This window comes from Strongylocentrotus purpuratus, unplaced genomic scaffold (genome assembly GCF_000002235.5).
Source record: "Strongylocentrotus purpuratus isolate Spur 01 unplaced genomic scaffold, Spur_5.0 spur5_scaffold_20, whole genome shotgun sequence".
Lineage (NCBI taxonomy): Eukaryota > Metazoa > Echinodermata > Echinoidea > Camarodonta > Strongylocentrotidae > Strongylocentrotus > Strongylocentrotus purpuratus.
The window spans coordinates 15,222,669-15,243,562 of record NW_022145606.1 but is presented as its reverse complement, the minus strand read 5'-3'; the positions used below and the strand labels follow the sequence as shown (position 1 = coordinate 15,243,562).

General features: G+C 40.7%; 1 protein-coding gene across 4 annotated transcripts; it reads right to left on the bottom strand.

Annotated features, from left to right (window-relative positions):
* Positions 1-981: 981 nt before the first annotated feature.
* LOC100888163 (zinc finger protein Xfin) lies at positions 982-20,552 on the bottom strand. 4 transcript variants are annotated; one of them, XM_030992841.1, is made up of 14 exons: positions 20,423-20,552; positions 17,275-17,387; positions 15,898-16,539; positions 15,293-15,514; positions 14,823-14,938; positions 13,905-14,108; positions 12,571-13,399; positions 11,215-11,487; positions 9,889-9,957; positions 8,689-9,489; positions 7,015-7,818; positions 6,128-6,346; positions 4,308-5,066; positions 982-2,456 (listed from the first exon to the last, which is right to left on the bottom strand). In XM_030992841.1, the coding sequence occupies exons 2-14, from the start codon at positions 17,360-17,362 to the stop codon at positions 2,200-2,202; spliced, it is 5,283 nt and encodes a 1,760-aa protein (XP_030848701.1). In that variant the 5' UTR covers positions 17,363-17,387; positions 20,423-20,552; the 3' UTR covers positions 982-2,199. The 4 variants fall into 4 exon arrangements, with proteins under 4 accessions (XP_030848701.1, XP_030848698.1, XP_030848699.1 ...); XM_030992838.1 differs by having other exon boundaries at positions 7,015-7,821; positions 20,423-20,551; XM_030992839.1 differs by lacking the exon at positions 20,423-20,552 and adding an exon at positions 20,128-20,345 and having other exon boundaries at positions 7,015-7,821.
* Positions 20,553-20,894: the final 342 nt, after the last annotated feature.

Below are 20,894 nucleotides of genomic sequence, written 5' to 3'. Positions count from 1 at the left end.
CTTTGACCCTAATCTTTGTCAAATATACTTTTCCATCTAACAGGGCTCTTTGTGAGCAGATGAGATACAAGCACACATTCCCTCCCTGGTCTTTTTTCACATGCAAACAAATATATTTTGGCTATTTTCTCTATATATTCCAATGGTATTTCCTTTGAAAAAAACTAGTCTATTGTTATATTTTTCTCATGGGTGGGGGGGGGGGGGGGGGAAGACAGGAAAATGGACACAAATATTTGTTTTGCTCAAGATTTGGAACAAAAGATAGACAAATTAACTGTATGACCAAGAGAAATTATACGATATTGAATATTCTACACAAAATGAAGTCACAATTAAATTTTAATGTGGTTAAACATCACATTATTCTTTTTGCTACGTAAAATTAATTTCATGAAACTTTGATGATAGTGCACTACAAAGAATAAAATTTTATGCTGGATTACACAGAAATTACAGATGTTCAGTTATGATTTATGAATTAAATAATTAAGCATATTATCCTACAGAAAGATAAATAATACAGACGTACCAACATTTACTGGAATTTTTCATTGATTTCTCCATTCAACTCTTATTTTTTAGTGTCTTATATGGCGTGATACATATGAAAAATGCTTTCTCTTTAAATAATTAAACAGTAGCTTTCATAAGAGGCTGTTCATGTAAAATAATCGGTAACGACTTGCATTCCTTGAAAGTGGCCCACAAATGTAATTTCCATGTCTATAAAACACTGTTCAATAATGTCACGGAAATATTTAATATCACATCATCCACTCTGAACATTAAAATGTTTTGGGCACAACTATAATGTTACTTTTTTGCAGCAATTAAGGAATTTTGATGTTACTTTGCGTCAGCTTGGCACTTTTCACTTCTCTTATCTCAACGTCCGTAGCCAGACCTTTGCCTCTAGAACAAGAAGAAGAACAAGAACACAAAACTCAAGAAGCCATATTAATTAAGGGCTCCAACCTTAAATTCTTTTCTTTTTTTGCGTCACAAAGGAAAATTGAATTTTCAACATATAAAGCAACAATAACTTTCCTTTAAATCTTTTACACTTTAATGCTTCCTACATCTATATAAAGATAAACATATATACATGTAAATGGTGTAGTATGTATTTCAAATTTGGCTACATTCAATACATTGTAAGTATTTATCTTAGCCAGAAACCTAGTAAAATACTCTCATTTCTGACATAAGCATTGGATTCAATACCAGCACTGGTGCTTATGGCCATCAACCCTTTGGTTGAATGTCAATGACGGGTCAAGGACCAGTCTTACAAAGAGTTACGATCAATCCAAATCAATCGTAAGTACTCCAATCAATCGCAAGTTTGCAGTCTCCTATCTATATAGTTGCGATTGACTCTTTGTATAAAGACGGGGGCCCTGGATTACGATGTAGTTCAAATCTTGAGAAATGCAACCACCAAATTCCGGAACCCATTGTTACATCATGAAATTGTCCCCTCCGAGCTTTGACTTCCATATGTTTCTCCAGATGTTCTTGCTGAAGGAAAGTCTTGTCTATAAGGTGGTAATCTTGGATTAAACACATATGGTTAAAAGAATTAGTTTCACTTCAGGGTGTCGACAGCACCCCTGTAAATTGTCCTCTCTGGACATGGAGTTGTAGATTTTCCCACAGAAGAAAAGTCTCGTCTTATAGGTTATACTTCGGGATAAAATATGTACAGTGAAGGAATTGGTTTCACGTCTTCAGGGTGTTTGCTGCTCCGCGGTAAATTGTCCTCACAGAGCTAAGACTTCCAGATGTTTCTCCAGATATTCTCACTGAAGAAAAGTCTCCTCGCATAGGTTGTACTTCGGGATAAAACATGTACAGTGATGGAATTGCTTTCACTTTCAGGTATTGACAGCATTCTAGCAAGTTGTGCTCTCTGATCATGGATTTCTAGATACCTTCTCCAGGGACCCGTTTCACAAAGCCTTTTCTCAATGACAAACGATAAAAATCAGTGACAAATCTGCTGATAACCAATCAGAAGCAAGGATTTCAGTAGCTTATAACAAAAACTGTCATTTGTCACTGATGACAACATTTGTGAAACACCCTCCAGATGTTCTCACTGAAGGAAAGTCTTCTCGTCTTCTCGCTTAGGTTGTACTTCGGGATAAAACATGTAAGATGTAGGAATTGGTTTAAAGTAAGGATTCACTTGACCTATTGACCCTTCAGGGTGTTGACTACACCTGTATATTGTTTATTCCTGGAGTGCATTTCAAGATGCCTCTTCAGGTGCTCGTAGCGGAAGAAAGCCTTGGGGCATTCGCTGCACTGGTAGGGTTTCACGCCACTGTGTGTTATCATATGCCGGGCAAGGCGTCCCGGGATCACCTTCTCGCAGATATGGCACCAGTTGGGCTTAGATGGCGCCGCCTCGCTCGGTGGCGGAGTGTCCGCCGTGATGCCTAGTTCAACTGAGACAAGAAAAAGCAAAAAACACAATTATTTGTCACCATAATGAGTTGTGATATTCAGGTAATAAAAGGAAACCGGGCCTGTTTGTCATAAGGCCTACAAAAAAAAAATGTTGTGTTGCCCTTTGCGACCGATCCAAAAATCTTGAAATTGATGCTCAGCTTTTTTCTTTTCTTTTTTTTTTTACCGTTTTTTAGAGAAAACAAATATTAAAGCATTCAAAAGTGAGAAATATCAGCCCAAAGAGGGAGAAAAAAAATATATAAAAAGTTTAAAAAAAAAAAAAACTCTGACCGATCGACCCATGTTTTGGTACCTAAAGGGCAATAAAACATCTTTTTTTTTAGGCTGAACTGTCATAACAGCCTAAAAGGATACCTCATTGAAACAGGTGTTTTAGAATAACTGACGTTTCAATGGGATAAGGACACTTTGAAAACCCAACACACACAAGATGCGTTTAGGTTTAGGTACCATGCATCCTTTTCCTTTCACTCTACCAAGGTAATGTGAAAACTGGATACACTTTTTGGAAGTGACCTCATACATTATTATGAACAGATGAATCTGAACAGCAATATATACTGTATTGTTTGAAATAAAGTAGACATATAAACACCAAGTCACACCAGTCTATGGAATAATACATGCAGTTATGCGTGACACAGTGTGAGAGTGTCTACTTTATTTCAAGCGATACTGTACGGATTTGTAGGTTCATAATAATGACAAAGATAAAAGCTTTACCAAGACTTTTTTTTCGAGTGATTGGTCACCTTTGCATTTTTTTCATTAAAAAAAAAAACCTTGTAGCAATCGATGTGATAGGATAGTCATCACAAAATGTATCCAAATGAACTGAAATATGACAACTTTCGAGGACTGAATAGAACACCACACAAAACGTGGGCGTAAATATTCTTAAATGAATGATACACGCCAATAATACTAAAACAACAACAAACAAAACAAAACACAACCCTGTAAATATTCAGCAAAATATATAAGGCACTGATCATGCAGCAGAAGAGTAAATGAACATGGTATTATATTGCAATAAAAAAAAAAGATGGATATAAAAAAACCATTTATGTAAATTTGCATAAATAATAACAAACAAGTAAGAAGGTATGAACACAACTATGAAAATAGGGGGAAGAAAAAAAAATTGAAATTTGTTTGAGTTCCAGAGAATGAAACAAAAATTCCTTTGATTACTGGAAATATTTGAAATTGTCACAAAATGACTGCCTCTTCACAGAGGACAAATTTTAAAAAAAAATAAAGTACAATACACATGTTTTTAGAATTTTTTTAGGTTTGTTTTTGTATGATCTTTCTTTTTTCTTTCGTTGAATTGTTTAATACACAACAAAATCTCATTCCGGGGGAAACTAAACAAATGGGACAAATGATGTTATGTTATGAAGTCTTTGGTATATAAGCATGAATGTAAATAGCATGCAAACATCACAGCGAGAAGGATGGTTAGTTTTATCAAGTCTCAAACGTTAGCGTAAACAAGATTTCTCTTGAAGCGCATGCCGGCTAAAGCTATGTTAGTTTCTTAGACTATTAAACGTTAGTTTAAAGAAGAATTCACTACCCCACCAAACCTGAAGTGACCACCTTGAAGCACATGCCGGCTAAAGCTTGTTAGTTTTATAGAGTCTTGAACGTTAGTTCCCTACGCCACCAAACTGGAAGACACCATCTTGAAGCACATGCCGGCTAAAGCTACATGAATGCACAATCTACAGACTTTGGCACAGTTGAGACTTTGGTACACTGAGTTACTACGACAAGGGATAATGGCTAGAAGGCTGGATGAATCTTTGCTTTCTACTCACGTAGCTGTTTATGGGAGCTGGTGGCCTGTCCATCCTTGACATGCTGCCACAGATGTCTCTTCAGATGCTCCAAGCGTTGGAATCCCTTTTTGCAGATCTCACAGCTGTACTTCTTCTCGCCTGTGTGGGTCCTCATGTGACGAGCCATGTGGCCACTAAAGTACTGCCCGCAGATCTGACATTCATGTGGCTTCACCCCGGCATGCGCGTCCAGATGACGCCTCAGGTTGGCCATCGCCGTAAACTCCTTATCGCAGATGTCGCACTTGAAGGGTTTGAATTCCGCATGGATCTTCACGTGGCGAGTGTAATCCTTGCGGCACTTCAATACCCTGCTGCAGTGTGGACACGGGATACTCTTCTTTGCGAGGACACGTGGTTCACCAGCTCTTACCTGAGATGTCCTGGAGGGGCTGGACGACATCATTGAGATGCCCATCACGCAGCTCCCGCATTTGTAGATCTTGACCCCGTCTTTGAGCACCGTGACGGTCTTGGTCATCTCCACGTGCCGTTGGCAGAGCTCGCACCGTACGCTGATGACCTTGTGGGTGTCCAGGTGCGGAATGAGGATGTTGATGCAACACAGGAGCTTGTCGCAGGTCTCGCAGGTCACCTCGGCCTGAAGACACACGTGATCCGTCGTCACCTGGTGTTCATCGACATGACTAGCTGTGGAGGGCTCTTCCTTGATAGGTGATCCGTTTAAAGGTTCAACGTTGCTTCCGCTGGCGAGGAGTGGAGGAACAGGCAACGGGTCTAGCGAAGAAATAATAATAATAATAGCCCACATCTATAATGCGCCAATACTTTGTTTCTACACGCAGCACATATTATTACCCCCGTCATTGAATTCAGGCTTACCCGCAACACAATGTATGCACATTTTCACTCCATGGGGAGCATTCCAGCCAATCGCCATTTTACAAGTGCCACTTGCTAATCCAACCATATTAACTTTCGCATTGTACCAGGTACCCATTTAACACCCGAGTTGAGAGTGGCAAATGTAGATCAACGTCTTGCCAAAGGACATTAGTGCTGAGAAAGAGTCAAGTGGAAGTAAATTCACCCTATCCTTCTGAGAGTGACTTGAACAATCAACTTCTGTTTTAACATTGATATTGAAATACCAGCTCCTAAAAACCTTTGAATATATTTCAATAACTGACTGCTAGACATTATATATATATATATATATATAAAATAGCAATCATGGTTAAATACTTTGCACAATTTCTTTGACATCTTACATTTTTCCCCTCTGGTATACATCAAATGCTCCGGCAATAATCACTGCAGTCAGTTCCTTATTATCCATATTATCATATCAATTATACAAATTTAGAACTCAGACCCTGGACCAAGCTCTATACCTAACTTACCTAATCTCAACCTAAACCTCTACAGCAACACTAACCCTATACCTCTGAAAAATGGAGCCAGGACCAAATAATAATAATAATAATAATAATAATGATCCAATAATTAGTCCACTCCAAATTTTATTAAACCGAAACAGAAATTCTTTTTGCCCAATAATTGATTGTGAGCCCGGCAGCCACTGAGCAGCGCCAGATCGACGTTGCTCTATCCCTTTCTCTTTCTCTTTTTCTGTGGAAAACTCTCTGCCTAGAGCTCACGCTCTTCCCAGGGGGCGTTTCGCAAAGCCTTTTTTCAATGACAAATGACCAAAATCAGTGACAAATCTGCTAATAACCAATCAGAAGCAAGGATTTCAGTAGCTTTTAACAAAATTATCATTTGTCACTGATGACAAGTTTTGTATAAAGGGGCCCAGGTTAAAAAAAATCACATACCTGGTTCAGGGGTTCCTTGAAGGAAGTTGGCAACACTGGCCCAGTCAAATTCTTCCACATGTTCCTCCATGACGGCACTGCCATTATTCACCACCTGTTTTTCGAAAGCTTCTTCTTTCGGCCCCAGTGTCGGCACTGCTCTTGGCGCTTCAACTGCCTCAGGGGTTTGGACTGCTTCTACTGCTTCAACTGCAGAAGATGTGACTTCTTGAACAGCATCTAGGAATGACAAGTAAAATGGGTGAAGTTTTAGTTGAGGATCATCGTGCTTCACCTTAAAGCCTGTCTGTACTAGTTTTGCCAGGAAGGATTAGACCACCCAGTGTGGTCACTGACAGGTGGATATCTCGTCATTTAAAGCCCCTCTGCACTAGTTTTGCCAGGAAGGATTAGACCACCCAGTGTGTTCACTGACAGGTGGATATCTCATCAACTCAGCTCTCAATTAACATAAGAAAAAGAGGATCATGGGGGACCAACAGGCACTGCTTAGGCATTGTTTTCTATATACCTGTAAAGGGAGCATGTAGCTACAAGTAGTACAGTGGGGCTTTAAAGAGTGATTGCTTCTGGCACTTCCAACTACATGTACTGTTTCTATTGCAGAAGCTCTGACAATTTGAATAGCATCTTGAAATGACAAATAGATATAAAAGAAGAAAAGGTGAAGTTTCAAATGGAACATCCTTGTGTTATTGGCCTAAAGGAGCAGACAGTGATGCATGAAATTCAGAAGCGAATTGAAAAAGTAGTAAAGAGAAAGCAGAGAAGAGAACGGAGAAAAGAAGAGGGAAGAGTAAATGACATATAGAAAACCAGACAAAAAGTCAGCAAAGATGTGACAAACAAGGCCATGAAATGGACAAATAACCAGTTTGAATAAATACCTGCTGTATCAGCTACATCTTGATCAGTAACAGTTGTTGGATTGGCAACGTAGGCGACTTCCTCTTGGCAGATTGGCTCTTGGTCCATCACCTCGCTGTGCAGTTTCATATGGAAAGGAATGTAGTTGGGGCAACAGCATGGCTCGCCACAGATGCCACAGCTGATTAGTTCATGAGTACAAGGGTGTGGTTTGACATCGTCTCCGCAGTCGGAGGCAATGTCGGAGGCATCTAGGGCTTTCTTGATGATATCATCCTCTCCGATGGACTCTGTAGCCTGCTCATTGTGCTGCTCCATATGGAAAGGAATGTAGTTGGTACAACAGCATACATCACCACAAATGCCACAGCTCACCTTGTACTGCAAGCAAGGGTGCCCTTTCACTTGTTTCCCTGCAATCTGGGGTGCTTCATGGGCTTCCGTCAGACTTTCACCTTCAGAGTCCTTGAGGATGTGGTCTTTGGGAAGATCCTTCGCCTTCTCACCATGAATCTCCATGTGCAGGGGGATATAGTTGGCACAACAGCATGCCTGCCCACAGAGACCGCAGGTCACAGGATCATAGGTGCAGGAGTGGTCCCTGACTGGCTTCTCACCATCACCACCTTGTCTCGGCGTAGCGCCCTTCTTGACGGTGCCGCCTTCGATGTAGTCTTCGGCTTTCTCACCATGCACTTCCATGTGGAAAGGAAGGTAGTTGGCGCAACAGCAGGCGTCACCACAAAGACCACAGACAGCGTCATTGTATGTGCAGGGATGCTCCCGGTATGGCTGGTCATTCACTGGTGGACGAACGGGCATGACTACTGCAGGCCAAGCAAAAGGACAAAAGATGAAATAATGATATACAATACACCTCATAATGTCTATAAAGATCTATACAAAACTGAATTATTGTAGTAATCCTTAACAAGAATAAAGTGAAGGGTTGTTTCTACGACCTTGTCAACCAAAATGAGGGGACTGGAACAATTGCATCTACATGTAAGTTGGGTAGCTTCTGGGTATCATCAGGTTTTTCCTGCAGACCCAATAAAATGTTACTGGTAAGCCCTGTAGAGCATTAAGATATTTTTTCTGATTGGGAAGAAGATTTTTTTTTTTTTTTTTTTTTTTTAACATCACTTTATTGTTCAAACTTGCACAACAAGGGAGAACAATAGCCCAGGACAATTCCATTTTACTGGAAAATGCAGGGCATTAAAAGTACATACATGTAGATATACAGTGAATGTTATATAACATCAACAAAAATTAACTAATTTTACAACATAGTAAAAGCTGAGGAGTGATGGATATTCCTAGCTATAAATAAGAGGAGCTTAATATTGAAATTTCATTTAATATATCAACTTAATAAATACGAAGCATACATAATGAGTATTATAAAAGTTTGATTTGAGTTAATGTTCATTTTGTTTTGTTTGAATTTTGATTATTTCTAAAAGGTAATTCTGTGGACTAGTAAACTAGTTGTGGTATTTTTAGACTTAAGAAGCTGTAAAACATGCAAACTGATACAAACAGAAGAGTGCATTAACTGAAAAGAAAAAAAAATTTGTTTTGCATTGAACTCTATGCAAATTTACAGGGTTCTTTTCTGATTTTCGGGCCCTTTTGGGCATTTCAGGGGATATTTCGCCCCGAGCCCCGGTGTATTGTTTTCACTGTACCTGGACTAAGTTCATTGGAGCCAGCTCCTCCCTGCTGTGTCAGTGTCCCATCTTCATGAGATCTCACATGCCGCTTCAAGTGCTCCTTCCGCAGGTACTTCTTGGAGCAGAGATGGCACTGGTACTCCTCATGCATACCAAGGTGCGTCTTCAAGTGCCTCTTGAGATGCTCGCTGCGGTTGAAACCCTTGTGGCACATGTTGCAGACGTAGCTCTTCTCGGTGGAGTGGCTGCGCATGTGCCTCGCGAGGTGTCCAGCGATCCCCTTGTTGCAGATGTTGCACCAGTTGGGCTTCTCACCAGTGTGCCTCCAGACGTGGCGCTTGAAGTTGCGGCTGTGCGCGAAGCCCATCCCGCAGAAGGAGCAGTGGTAGCGCTTCTCACCCGTATGGATCCGCAGATGCTCCCTGAAGTACTTGCGATCTACGAAGCTCTTCGGGCAGTGCGGGCACTCAATGCGCTTCTTCGTCACGCCGGCGGGCAGATCCGAAGGGATCACCCTGTTCCGGAGAATCTGGTGGAGGCGCAACTGCTTCCTGGAGCGGGAAGCGCAGATGCTGCAGATGCGTCCACCTTTGACATAGGTGGATGGAAGATCACCCAGTTCCTTCCCACACTTGCCACAGTTCTCAGATTCATTGCTGTGCATTTCCATATGGACTGTTATGTAGTTGGCGCAGCAGCAGTTATGTCCACATATCCCGCAGGTGACCTTGTCTTCTAGACACGTGTGTTCCTTTACCTCCTCAGGTGGTTCTTCCTTGACATTGAGGTCACCATCCTTTAACATGGACATCGATCCTGGAAGAACGGAAGACAATACAAAACTCTCATTAGCATTGTATTTTAAATCTATCTTTAAACTTGGTGACGTCATGATTGTGGGATCACAAGCATGGGGGATTAGAATTCTTAACGGTGGAAAGAAAAATACCTCTCGGTTCAAGAGAGTTCTTTTTTTAGTTCTTCTTCCCCCTTACTTTATTGCCGTTTTTTTTTTTAGTTTCACAGCTTTCTGCAAGACATTAATTTAGTATTCCTTAGCTATTTGGGGGCTTTTCAGAGCTGAATTGCTTGCAGTTCATCAATGCCAGAAAGGTACTTCTATCTTTAAAAAGTTGTTCCCTTAAAACACACTAAACCCCAGAAAAAAACACCTCTAGGCACAAATTCTTCAAGAAAAAAACGAATGACAATTACCATCCTCTTCCTCTTCTTCATCCTCCATGTTTTCTTCATCAGAATCTTCACCGTCAAAATGACTCTCATCTGTTGTAGGAATGATTGTACAGAGCAAGAGAAAGAGAGAGACAGAAAGAGGGGGAGAGAGGGGGATAGAGAGAGAGAGAGAAAAAAAAAGAGAGAGAGAGAGAGAGAAAAAAAAAAGAGAGAGACAGCGAGAGAGGAGGGTAGAGAGAGATATAGAGAAAGAGAGAGGGGGATGGATATACCGAGACATACAGAGACAGTGTAAGACGAGACATAGAGAGAGAAAGAAGGGTAGAAAGAGAAGGCAAGGAGATGAAAGAGAGAAGACGGTGGGAGGGTAAATGGAATGGAGAAACAGAGATCAATTGAGCGCAACATGGAACAAAAAGAGCATATTAAACATCATCTTCTCCACAGCATTTTCCAGTTTGATTATTGGTAATATTCAGAGTGCAGACCTTAACCCTTTACAGGCTTTGTGGGAATACTGGAATAAACAGCGGACCACTAAAATCAAATTTGATCACATGTAGTGTATATGAATCACAGACTCTCAACAATGATATAGTATAGGGTTTCAATCCATGCCAAATAATTAGCTGAAGGGGGATTCCATGCTGCATGTCCTGTACGACATACAGTGTAATCTTTCTTCCACATATTTCATAAAAAATTAATACTCTCTAGATATATGACCACTGAATAACGATATTTTCTTGTGTAGTCAAACCTGTCTACAGCGACCGCCCAAGGGAAAAACAAAAAGTGGTCTTTGTAGACAGGTTCCAATGAGAAACCATTTCCAAAGGAAACAAGAAATGTGCTTGTTGTAGACAGGTGGTCTTTGTAGACAGGTGGTCACTAAAGCAGGTTTGACTGTATCACTACCATTAGCAATAGTCATAACAAGAGATTTTCCATTCATAGATATAAATGTGATATGATGTATGAGACACATTACATTCCTCTATGTGGTATAGTGGTTCATACACTTGTAAGTGACTTCCAATCCAAGGGGTGAGGGTTTGAATCCTAGCCTGGCACTAAATGTCCTTTCGCAAGGCATTAATCCACATTTCCCACTCTTCACCCAGGTGTCAATGGGTACATGGTAATTGATAGGGAGTAATCGTAGATGTATTGAAATACTATATAAAAGCGGAAAATATTTATTGTTATCATAATAATTGCATGACCCTCAGAAAGAAAAGCATCGATACTGATGAGGCTTCCTTGGGTAAATAAAATCACCATTACCGCTCTATTCATACAATTCTATATCTTGGGCCTGCAAGAGGGATACAGCATCTTCCATACCTTTCTCGTAGTCCATCTCGCCCTGAGCTTCCCTACTCGAGATCTTCATCTGAGGCCTCTTGTGCTGCTGCTGCTGCTGCTGCTGGAGCTGCGGGGAAGAGGAACCTATTGCGCCCTCTTTGGCCTTTGCGATCTCTTCCTTGGAATGTATCTTCATGTGTCGGTAAAGATGGAGACCTTTGCAGACCTTGGTGCAGATGGGACAGGTCTGGAGCTGGGGCGAGGGCGCTTCACCCATGTTGGCGTTCACGTAGGAATTGACCTTCATCTCATCTAAAAGTGACAAGAAAAAGAAGGAATTACCGTCCACAAATCATTTTTGTTTAAAGGCACACTGTCCTACTTGTAGCTACTTGCTCCCTCTATATAGAAAACTTCCCCAATCGGTGCCTGTTGGTCCCCCATGATCCTCTGTTTATTATGTTAAATGAGAGCTGAGTTAATGAGATAGCCACCTGTCACAGTGACCTCGCTGACTCGCTGGGTGGTCTAATCCCTTCTAGCTGAAGTAGTAAAGCGTGCCTTTAAAGATAAAGTTGAGTTCTGGTCATGCGATTGCATTGTTAAAGAAACAGTGTGGAATCGATCAGAAAAGGTTGATCATCTAGCATATAAGTATTGGTGTGTACTGCAAGGTTCTGGAATCATCAAAATTATAAGAAATTTGGCCCAGTCTTGGTTAGGTTACAAGCACTGTAAACGGAAATATGTATATGGGACTACACGAGCATCCGTCCCAATTTGTATCCTGTTACATGCCATATTTAGAATATTAAGACATTTGAAGAGCCATGCTTTTCAGGGAACACTTTTTATCTGATGTTCTTCCATACTTGTATAATAACAACGATAATGCTCACAAATTATATTTCACCTCTTCCCAGAACTCAACCTTCTCTTTAATGTCACAGAAATGCTAATTGAGTTTATTTTGTTATTTAAAAGAAAAGACATTTATACGACCATCTATGCAACAAGAAACCAATGTGAATGGCTCAATTAGGACTTTCCTTGCAGGGACTGCTGGTATGACCTGCAATCAACAATTATCTCCCAATATATATACAGCTAAAGTGGCTATCCTGCAAGCAGGTTTCAGTGAAGGGTATTTGAAGGTGCACTCTGTACACTGTATGTATACAATGACAGATATAAGGTGAAACCAGCATTCCGGACCACTTGTATAGACAGGCAGCATTTCTTTTGTTTCTCTTGATCGAAGTAACCAGGGACCTGTTTTACAAAGCGTTGCGATTGATCCAAATCAATCACAAATTAGCAGTCTCCTATCTCTTATGTACATAGTTGCGATTGATAAAACTGGGCATAAAGACATAATGATTCTAATTGACTTACTGATCTGCGGATGATCCTTAGGGATGGTGCCTTCTTGAAGGTGGTTAAGCAGATGCCGCTTCAAGGGAACCCTCTTCAGGAACCCTTTCCCACAGGCAGAGCAAACAAACGGCATGCCTCCAGAATGTGGCTTCGGCCTTGCATACACATTGACAGCAACCGCAACAACCGGCTTCATCTCGGTCAGCTGCGGCTTTCGATCAGTGAGCCGTGGCCTTCCGACTCTCCCCTTCTTCACGACGTGCTGCAGCGGTGGCCTTCCCACGGGCCTTCCCACTGTGTGCGGCGGCCTTCCCACGGTGTGCGGCGGCCTTCCCACGGTGTGCGGCGGCCTTCCCAAGGCGTGTGGCGGCCTTCCCACGGTGTGTGGCGGCCTTCCTACAGTTTTGGGTGGCCTTCCGACGGTGTTAGGTGGCCTTCCGACGGTGTTAGGTGGCCTTCCCATGGTGTGAGGTGGCCTTCCGATTCTCCCCTTCACTCCAGCGAGCGTCTTGGACTGGCTCTGCTGCTGTCTTTGCTGATGTCTACCATGGATCAGCATGTGCCTGTTGAGGTGGTATCGCTTGGAGAAGGTCTTGCTGCAGGTGGGGCACTTGTACGGTCGGTACCCGCCAGCATGGATCCGAGCGTGCTCCCTGAGGTGCTTGATGTACTTGTATGTCTTGTCGCATTCAAGGCACTGGTGTCTCTTCTCCTCATCATCCCCTGCGGCGAGTCCATCATCATCCTGGACATCGTCCTGGGCCTCGTCTCCCTCATCGTCTTGGATGTCATCCGATTTTGGTTGTGCTCCCATTCCTGCTTGTTCGGGCTTGCAGACGTTGCAGATCTGGAAATGCAATATGGATCAAATACAAATTCTTCATTAAAAGGAATTATTAAAGCAGATCAATTTTTTAACAGGGTCTGATGATTTTCGTGATCAGACTTATGCCCCGGCGGCATTTTTTCCAGACTTTATGATGTTAAAGATGGAAGCTTACAGCCAAGATTGCATATTTTAACTATTAGGGAAGGAATAGGTACGGTGGTGTTGGGTCTACATTTCAAGTAAGAATTTTGTACCGCTAGAAATTTACTTTGAGGCACTAGAGCAAGCACAATAGGGGTATCGTTTGTTAAAGCCCCACTGCACTACTTATAGCTACTCGCGCCCTCTATATAGCAAACAATGCCTAATCGGTGCCTGCTGGACCCCATGATCCCCTTTTTCTTATGTTAATTGAGAGCTGATTGGATGAGATAGCCTCCTGCCAGTGACCACGCAGGGAGATCTAACCCCTCCTGGCCAGACTAGAGCAGATGGGCTTTAAAGAAACCAAGCACTCTCTCACCGTGGAGCCTTTGTTGGCACCAGATGGTGCAAAGTCCATTCCGCAGGATCTGCACTGGACTAACATGGTCTCTTCGTGGTTGACCATGGTTTCTTCATGGTTCTCCATGTGTAGTGGGATGTAGTTGGTACAGCAGCAGGCATGACCGCAGATGCCACAGGTCACCTTGTCCTCCAGGCAGGCGTGTTCCTCTGGAGCTGCGTCCTGTGTAGGGAATCACATTTTACACAATAATAATAATATTGTATATTTACTTGTATATGGCGCACACATCCACCATGCGTGGTGCTCAAGGCGCTCCAACTGTTATCCCGGGTGGAGAGAGGTAAATGTACATTAATATCTTGCCAAAGGGCATTAATGCCGTGGCGGGACTTGAACCGCAGACCCTGTGACCCACAGTCCAAAGACTTATCCACTAGACCACAGACCTCTACAATCATGGAAAATGGACAGAAAAAAGGAAAGAACCGTCGAGAATGGAAATCAGATTTTCAAATACTAGTACAAGGACATGTTTTTAATGAAACTGTACAAATTTGCTGCCACCTCATCACACGTTTTAATTTGAATACAAGTTTTCATGAGGCATCTGCCAACTTGCACTTATTACGATTCCATGACAAGATGCACTGGTTTCCAAGTGGAAAAACAAGTAAAAAGAAAGCCAGCAGTTGCAATTAGCAAGCTATTTGGTCAAGAAAATATACCGAGAAATCTTGGCCTTGTTTCCAAATGCCCGCTTTTTCACAAATAATGAGCTAGTTTGTGATGAGCGTATGGGTCTGGTGAAGACGCAATTTCAATCTGAAAATAGCGGGTTATTTTGCAACTTCGGTCCGATGAAAACAGGTCTTAAGAAATGGAACCAATTCTTGACCACGCAGAAAAGGCAATGTATTAAATCATCCCTCCTACCTGTGAAGGGAAGACCGCCGGGGTATCGTCTTCAGGAGCAAGCTCTTCTTTTATCGGATCATCTTCAGCCTCAGGAGAGGGAGGGCTGCCATTGGTCATCATAGGCAAGTTTGCAACTGCAAATACAAAGATATAGAGAAACTTAATACAGGAAATATCTTGCAACATGTCCGTATGTTGACATTTATTCATTCATTTCATTACAAATACAAATCTCATGGTTTGACCATTGACTACAGGTTATTTTGTGTATCATTCACACTATTACAGGATCATATCAAGATATTTTTCATTTTTTGATGAATTAAATGGAAAAGAGACATATTGCATATTACATACAATGTAGCAATAAATAATGTATTCAGACTGGATTCCAAGTATTGTAATTCATTCAATAATAATTTGGGGTATATCGACAGATAGCCTCTATAGAGATGATAACTCAAGTAGGTATCATTGAGATATCTTACGTGTGCCAGCGATGATTGCAGCCAGGTCTTCTTTGCTGTGGCCCTGCAGATGTTCCTGGAGTTCATCCTTGACGTAGAACACCTTGGTGCATACCCCGCACCGCAGGACATTCTCATTGTTGTGTTGCTTCATGTGTCTTGCGAGGTGTCCACTGTTTGTGTATGTTTTGTCACAGATCAAGCAGGTATGCTGCTTGGTCAGGCTCCTTTGAAAAATATCGTCTGTGAAGGATAAAAAAGACATTATCTCAAGATGCTCGACATTGATTACATGCGAATGCACTGTCGGACAGGTTGATATTACCAATCTTATTAGAAATGCTACCAGTCTACAAAGTCTTCATTCATTGTTTTTCTTGGGTGGGACTGCATGTTAATATAGTAAACAGGGTTGACTGTAATATAATAAAACTGCTCATTAGCCACAGAGTACCTACAACAAATTTCCAATTGAGAAAAAGAGTAAAGGAATTAAAATAAATAACTGTATGATAACATATCAATTTCTTCCTCTTCCTTTCTTTCTTCATTTATATAAACAAATTTCAAAGAGTTATTTGTGCATCATAGCCCCAAACCTTCAGACTAAACCTGGTCTGTCTTACCTAGCTTGGATTTAGAGCCGGAAACACTTCCGTCTGTCATATGCTCCGCCAAATGCCTCTTCAGAAGCTCGCTCCTGTAGAACCCTTTCTGGCAAATCTCGCAGGTGAACGGCTTCTCCCCTGTATGGCTCCTCATATGCCGGGCCAGATGACCCCTGAACGTCTGACCGCAGACCTCGCAGCGGTGCGGCTTAGAGTCTGTGTGCGTCACTAGATGGCGCTTCAGGCTGCAGCTCTGCGAGAAGGACTTTCCGCAGGTATCGCACGCGTATGGTTTCAATCCTGTATGGATGTTTGTATGTCTTTTCATGTCCTTCTGGGAGTTGAATTCCTTAAAGCAGTGCGGGCATGGGTGCTTCCGCTTCGGCTCTGTCCGATCCGGTTGTTCCTGCGCCGCGAACGTCCCGCCGTTGATGAGCTGGTGGAGGCGGAGCTTCTTCTGGGCGCGGGACTTGCAGATGTCGCAGATGTACGAGAATTCGGTCAGGTCCGGGGAGGTGTCGTCTTGGTTTAAAACCTCGGCTTCCTTTCCGCAGCCGCCGCACTTAACTTTGACTGTACAGGGCAGTAGGAAATGATCATGTAACACGTCCTCTGTCTCTGGGCTTATACTACAGTTCTGCTCTACAGGTAGCGCAGGTTCTGAAAGAAAAGAACAGCACATTACATGTGTAACTCAGACCTGTCTACCTCTGGAGTTCAAAAACTGTATTCTTTAATCCCAAAAGTAGTATTTTATTGACAAAAATTGTATTCTTAAGAAAAAACATGGATAAATGCCTCTTACAGTTCCTACATACAGGAAGAATTTTTTGTATTGATCATTTGTTGAATACATGTAAGCATGATTTCGTCACGACTGGTGTGTCTAATGAACCAATGAACATCCCCAATTTGCCGATGTGAGATGCTTGTACGATACTTAACATTTTTCTGTTTTGAAAATCATATTTTATTGAGGAAAATTGTACTATCGTATTTACTTCTAAAAATCGTACTAAATACAATTAAATCATAAAGGTTGGCGGCTCTGGTTAGTGGTTACTATAGTAAATAATCATGGTAGTTCCTCTATTCATGAGCCCTCTTCTGGATTTCATTTTTAATATTTTCTAACCCTATGATGCATGTTTTTTCCATTATTTTCCTCCAAGGGCTCCAAAAAAAAGGAGGTTACAGGGCACTTTAATTCCCACATCATCTAAATCTATTAATTCACTCCATAAATCTGTTTTCCAACGAAATGTAGAATATAGAAATGTGGCTTCAATGTTTTGGGGAGTCTTGAGTAAATATCTGGATTTAGTTGGACATAACAACCCGTATCAAACCCTGTTGTTCCATCTAACTTCTTTGCTTTCCTGAGGTTATACTGACCTTTGACCTCTGACTGCAGCTCCCGAGTCACAGTAGGTGGTACATCGTCCTTTGTTTCTAGCTGTTCAGCTGAACTCAATGAAGTCATCTCTCATAAGTCATTGGGTTGGAATCTATTAGGAAAGGTCAAGCATTAAGGGTCAACTCTGTATTTGCTAAGGATTGCAAAATTAGAGTTTTGTGTGTAATAATAATAGTGGGTTCTTGTATATCACTCATACATATCTATGTCATTCTGAACACTCCTGGCACTCTACAATGATTACCCGGGCTTAAGCATGGCTGTCATTATGGCGCTCTAGCATTTCAAGGAATTCGTTCCTGGCATGCACCCATTTACATCACTGGGTAGAGTGTGGCAATTGATGATAACTGTCTTGCTAAAGGACGCCAGGGCCAAGGCAGGACTTGAACCAGGAACCATGTGATCCACAGTCTGGCGACGTATCCACTAGACCACAACACCTCAACTCTTGTTTCCAGGAATCAAACCCTATGCACATGTACACAAGTAAGACAATTAATGTCTGAACAGTGAGACTACATGTCTGTTGACTACACAGTTGACACACTAGTCTTTGTAATTTACTTTAGCTGCTTCTGAAACAGCAAGAGACCGACAGAGCTAGGCTTGGCTCAAGGTTTTGTTGAATTGTATTTTAGTGTTGCATCAGAGTCTGTGCAAGCAGACTACCGGTACTATTAGGTGTATATGGTACAATAAAAATGCACTACACACTGTGCATGTGACGATAGTCCACTCAGCTATACCGAAGCTGTGACATCATAAAAATCTATTTTTAGAATTTCTCAATTTTTTCTTCATTTTCCGAAAGAGCATCAAAAATAATGTCTGAACGTCGAAAACCAATTGAATATGTCAAGTATTGGCTGAGATATTGACCATCTGAATATATATATGTCCTATGGGAACTCAGTGTTATATAGTGCTCTGGTTCCTAATGTTATGACGTCATACTTCACCACTCTATAGTCTATTGCTCAAGGGTACATATTTTAATTGACATCATCATAATAAGGACTGCATATATATAGAAAGAGAAGCCCCCAGGAAAAATAATTGCATAATCAATTTTCAAAATATGTAATAAATAAATGAAAGAATAAATAAATGAATCAGTATGGGTCTAGGGTAGTCTAAATAAATATAGAACAATAGAAATACATTAGCAAAACAAATATATTACTCTCCCAGCATGAATTTATAGAAAAAGAAATGTACTAAAAGGTAAAAATGTGTATTTCACCACTAGATTCAAAGACATTGATGTGGTTAGTAGCATGAACATGAAAATATAAAATAATGAAACACAAAGTAGACTGCAGAAAATTACCTTAAAGGTAAAGACCAGTATTGGAAACGCCCCAATTTCAAAAAATGAAATGGAAGCTCTCATTACCAATCATGTGAAAGAATATGTTTTAATAATAATAATAATAGTGGCTACTTGTATAGCGCACAGGTCCACCTTTTGACTAATACATGATGATAAAAAATTTGCCGGGAAACCGCCTACTAATTCATATATTTGGTAAATTTGTTTCTCTCATGGTCTGTGAGAGATATAGGGTAGTCCCATATACATCTTTCTGTGTATAGTGCTTGTAACTTTACGAAGAATGGGCCAAATTTCTTATCATTTTGATGATTCCAGAACCTTGCAGATGCTAGATGCTAGATGATCAACCTTTTATGATCGATTCCACGTTTCTTTCACAATGCAATCGCATGACCATAACTCGTCTTTACCTTTAAAAAAAAAGGAAGGTAATTGTTTTTTAAAATATTTTGAATTAAAATAATATTTGAATTGTCGATACTGTGTATTCCACGCTTCTGAAAAACCAAAATATGTAATAAATAAATGAATCAGTAGTACCAACTAAATATAGAACAATATAATACATTAACAACAAAATAATTATTACTCTCCCAGCATATGGATTAGCTGAAAAAAAAATTAATAGACTCTATTTATGGACGGAAATAAATAGTTAAAAAATTGTATTTCTCCCATAGATTCAAAGACATTGATGGAGTGCTCAGTCATGAATATTAAAATATAAAATAATGAAATACAAAGTAGACTACCGCGGTACAGAAAATTACATTTACAAAAATCAAGGTAAGTTTTTTCAAATAGTTTGAATTAGAATAATATTTCAAATTATTGATGCTGTGCATTCCACGCTTCTGAAAAAACAAAATAATTCAAATCAAAAATTTAAGTCAAAATCAAGGATTTTTTTTTTTTTTTCAAACGGTGCGGCTAAATATTGCTGTAAATTTAAAAAAAAACACATGTTGATTCTACATTTAATCAACCATGATGTACAGCGGTATTTAGTTGGTGATTTTGTGTTTGCGCAAAATTTGCTTTAGTCAAACTTTACATCCAGCAAATTTAAGAAGGCTAAACATCCCCCCGGCCCCCCCCCCCCCCTCCCACCTAACTCTGCGCAATGATTGGATATTATGACTCTACACTGGCGATGTGGATAGAATACTCAAATTAAATGCAATTCTGCAAATTCATGTACGACAAATGCTCAAGACCAACCAGTTTCTGAAGTGCAGATACTAGATCATAATCAGATTAATGGGGGGGGGGATGTGCTTGCAATGGCCCCCATGCTGAGCGAGAGTCTGAGACCGAGCTTACTGCAGATTTCTGACCATATTCTTGTGATCTAACTTGAGTTAATCTATTCTAGATTTTAAATTCTATCATTTCTATGTATAGATTCACTAGATCATATTTATAATGTGAATTATATTGGCATTATTGAATGGACTGGATTTTAATCGCAAAAACACGTCTAGCAACTCACACAAATTATCGCGTGGGCAATGTCAATTCACCAACAACACACGAACACACACGCAGGCCCAAATCATATGCTCATACATGCACTGCACACACTATGCACGCACAAGGCCCATACTATAGTGCAATGAACAGTTTTCATAGGCGTGCGGGGGCCGCGGGGCGTCGTGGCAGCCTCGCACAAAATTCAACACAATATTACACATTCCACACGACGAAAATCAACACAATCGACTCTTCTAAACTATCACCAAATATTTCTTGCACTTTTATAACTAAAAGGGATCGAAAACACTTACCATAAATGTGGAAATTTTTGATGAAAAGTGCCCTAAATTTTTTGCGTCGTACACCGGAAGCATATCGATAATGGTATAGTTTAGCCCTCAGACCCTAAATCCTAATTTCTTTGTTTAATCTTCGGACGCCCTCCCCCATGGATTCTTCCATTTGCATTGTGGGTAATTTCCGGGATAGTGGGTATGTAAATGTAGTTTTAAGCACACCCCTTTCTCTATGAATTCTTTGTTCTTTGAGTGTACGAATGTGTTCCCCCTCTCTCCTCTTTATCTCTCTCTCTCTCTCTCTCTCTCTCTCTTTATCTCTCTCTCTCTCTCTCTCTTTCATTCTTTCTATCTCTCTCTCTCTCTCTCTCTATCTCATTTTCAATTTAGTTTTTTCCTCTTTCCCTCATTCGAGTATTTCCTTTTCCCATCTGTCTCATTCAAATATTAAAACTATTATTACTCTCTATCCTAATTCATTTTTCAT